The following is a 2,908-nucleotide window of genomic DNA, read 5'->3' on the forward strand; positions in this document are numbered from 1 at the left end:
TCATCTAATCGAGGAAGTGAAAAAAAAAGAAATGTCTTAATAGAAGGCAAAGGGAAATATCAAGAAGAAATGCCCAGGATGCAAAAAGGAAGAAAGATCTATAATTAGCAGTTATAAGTATATTTTTCTACCACATATATGTGGTAAAACTGTAACCTGAGAAAACCTGCCAAGAGAGAGAGAGAGAGAGAGAGAGAGAGAGAGAGAGAGAGAGAGAGAGAGAGAGAGAGAGAGAGAGAGAGAGAGAGAGAGAAGCTGAGAGCAAAAGAGGAAGAGAGCATTACAAAAAAATAAATGTTACAGTAGAGTTCAGTAGACACGCGCGGGAGGGGAGAGGGACTTGAGGTGGGGAGAACGACGAGGTAAGGGGAAAAGAGCGAGGAGGCGTGGTAGAGAGAGAGGGAGCTCGTGTTGGAGAGAGAGGGAGCCCGTGTGGGAGAGAGAGGGAGCCCGTGTTGGAGAGAGAGGGAGCCCGTGTGGGAGAGAGAGAGAGAGAGAGAGAGAGAGAGAGAGAGGGAGAGAGAGAGAGAGAGAGAGAGAGAGAGAGAGAGAGAGAGAGAGAGAGAGAGAGAGAGAGACGTACTAGCGGTGGATGCGACCCTCTCCCTGAGATGCTGTATTGGCTGAAAGAAGAGGAGATGTCCGTACAGGAGCTGCTGCAGAGGGTGGAGTGTGTCATCACTCACATCGGTAAGTCACACACACACGCACATACAAACTCGTCCCTTTCCTCAACCACTGTTGTGTATTCCTTCTATGTGGTCAGGCCCTGAAATCCTTCTGGTTTATCTCTCTCCAGAGAGAGTGTGTGGGCGGGAGAGCCCTGGCGAAATGTAGTAGTCGAGATGGGGTGTGTGTCTGATGTTGTCTGTCTGCCTATAGGGTTGTAGTTTGATTAAGACGGTTATAGTTGCATCTGCAAATGCTTTTGTGTGCTTGTTTTTGTGTGTGTGTGTGTGTGTGTGTGTGTGTGGTGAGGTGTGTGTTTCTGTGCTCTTGTGAATGTGTGTGTGTGTGTACTGTGGATTTCTTGGCGCACTGTCCCACTGCTCGAGGAAACTGCAGGTGATTGCCATGGACCTACTTTACGGCTGCAGTGGAAGAGCCCTACCCACCATGGGGGTCATAAATAAGGTTTAATTGAAGGTCGCTATGGCATTAGCTGGGACCGAATTGCTTGAGAGGATATTATCAGAACGAACCTATTCATTGCTTCCTGAATAGGTGCACAAGGTCGTTGAAGTCATGTCACGATGTAGCTATTAGACCTGACAACGTTTAGTAGATATCCAACCATGACTTTGGTCAGGGGATTCCTCAGAAGAATGTCATATGTGTGTGCACAATGAGTGCACAACAAATGTAATCATATATTTCAAGTCTAAATCTAATGAATTACATTGTTTTTTAAAATAAATGTATGTCATTACATTTGTTCATATTTACACATAAGTGCATTGTTAGCATTGTATACCCCATCTACACATAGTACACATTCATGTCAAATCCTGTTAGATTCAGTATTACTCCACGTTCTCCATTTCACCCTCGTGTTTCCATTGATGCATCTCTTTCTTTGCCCTCATTCCATCCTCCTCGTTCTGTTACCCTTTTCCCTCCTCTTGATCCGTCCTTGTTCCCTTTCTCTCCTCCCCTTCTCCCTTTCCCCGAGCGCTCTCCATTTCTCTCTTTATTGATTCCCCTATGCCCATCTCTTCCTTTTCCTCCTCCTTTCCTTTGCATTCCCATCCCTTTGCTGCTCTCCATCTCTCCCCCCCCCCCTCCTCCCCATCTTCCTCTTCTGCTCCAGTCCCTCCCCTTTTCCCCCCTCCCCCTTCCCCTGCTCTGCTCCGTCACTGCCCTGCGTCCGTGTGTTTCCGTACGAGGGAAGTAGGTTATTGTGCCACGCTGGATACTGTCACAGAGACTGCCTCCCCTTCTCCCGGGCACTTCCTGCATGGCAGAAAAGGAGGGAGGGGGAGGGGGAGGGGGAGGGGGAGGGCTGCACCACACGCAGTGTTACCATAGAAACTGAGATAGACGATGTGAGGCTGGCATTGATTTTACAAGGGGGGGGAGGAGTAAGCCTCATAACGGCTGGTGGCTTGTAAAATATGGCTGCAGTTGTTTGTCACCAATAAGAGGAGGGGACATGCATGTTTGCCTTTGTACCTTTCTGATTTTCTTTAATTTCAATATAGAAAATGGTAAAAATAACTTCAATATACATTTCATTTCACGATTCATATTTATTTTTCCTGTTATTTCTCTGCGTCTCTCTCTGATTTTAATTGTTTTTTAAAAACCATTCAAACATTCATTCCTTTATCTTTGTACCTGACACCCTCCTTCTGTGCACCCTTGGAGGTCCTCTCATCCATAAAGTCCTTTGTCTATTTATTGTCCCTTTTTTGATCTCACCCACGTAAGTGGCTATGTTGCCAGTTGTACACCAGCAGGGTGCTCACTTGTGCTGTTTTAGAACGTCTACTGCAGAACAACTAAATGAAGTTTGTCGCGAGGATCTATTAAACCCGAGCGCCCCCGGGGGCGGGGGCAGCTGCGCCAACGTGTGCTGTACAGCACCACCATGCTCCAACATGTCCCACGTAACGGGAAGAAGCTCGGCTAATAACCCATGATAACCATTTTCACCTAAACAAAACACAATTCTAACACCAAGCATCTAAATGAGCCCGTAGCAAAACACGCAAAACGTGCATGCGCGTAGGCCTACTGGCCGCCGCCGATTTCGCTACTTCATGCCACCCACACAAACTACATGTCATATGAAAGCTGAGGCTCCAAAGATTCCAATGATACCAATCTTATCACTCTACTCACTGAACTAGCAGCCAAAGTATAGCAAAATAAATAAACAAATAAAGAACGTTATACAGTGTGATAC

General features: G+C 46.5%; 1 protein-coding gene across 10 annotated transcripts in view; it reads left to right on the top strand.

Annotated features, from left to right (window-relative positions):
• Nucleotides 1-533: 533 nt before the first annotated feature.
• mcf2l2 (MCF.2 cell line derived transforming sequence-like 2) overlaps nucleotides 534-2,908 on the top strand; it is a 105,465-nt gene continuing 103,090 nt past the window's right edge. For 5 of the 10 annotated variants that reach the window (XM_030373105.1, XM_030373110.1, XM_030373109.1 and 2 more), the window contains exon 1: nucleotides 534-690. In XM_030373105.1, coding sequence (XP_030228965.1) covers nucleotides 612-690 — 79 coding nt within the window. In that variant the 5' untranslated portion in view covers nucleotides 534-611. The remainder of the gene's footprint in view (nucleotides 691-2,908) is intronic. The other 5 variants (XM_030373111.1, XM_030373114.1, XM_030373113.1 and 2 more) reach the window with 3 other exon arrangements.

This window comes from Gadus morhua, chromosome 12 (assembly GCF_902167405.1).
Source record: "Gadus morhua chromosome 12, gadMor3.0, whole genome shotgun sequence".
In the NCBI taxonomy this organism is placed as follows: domain Eukaryota; kingdom Metazoa; phylum Chordata; class Actinopteri; order Gadiformes; family Gadidae; genus Gadus; species Gadus morhua.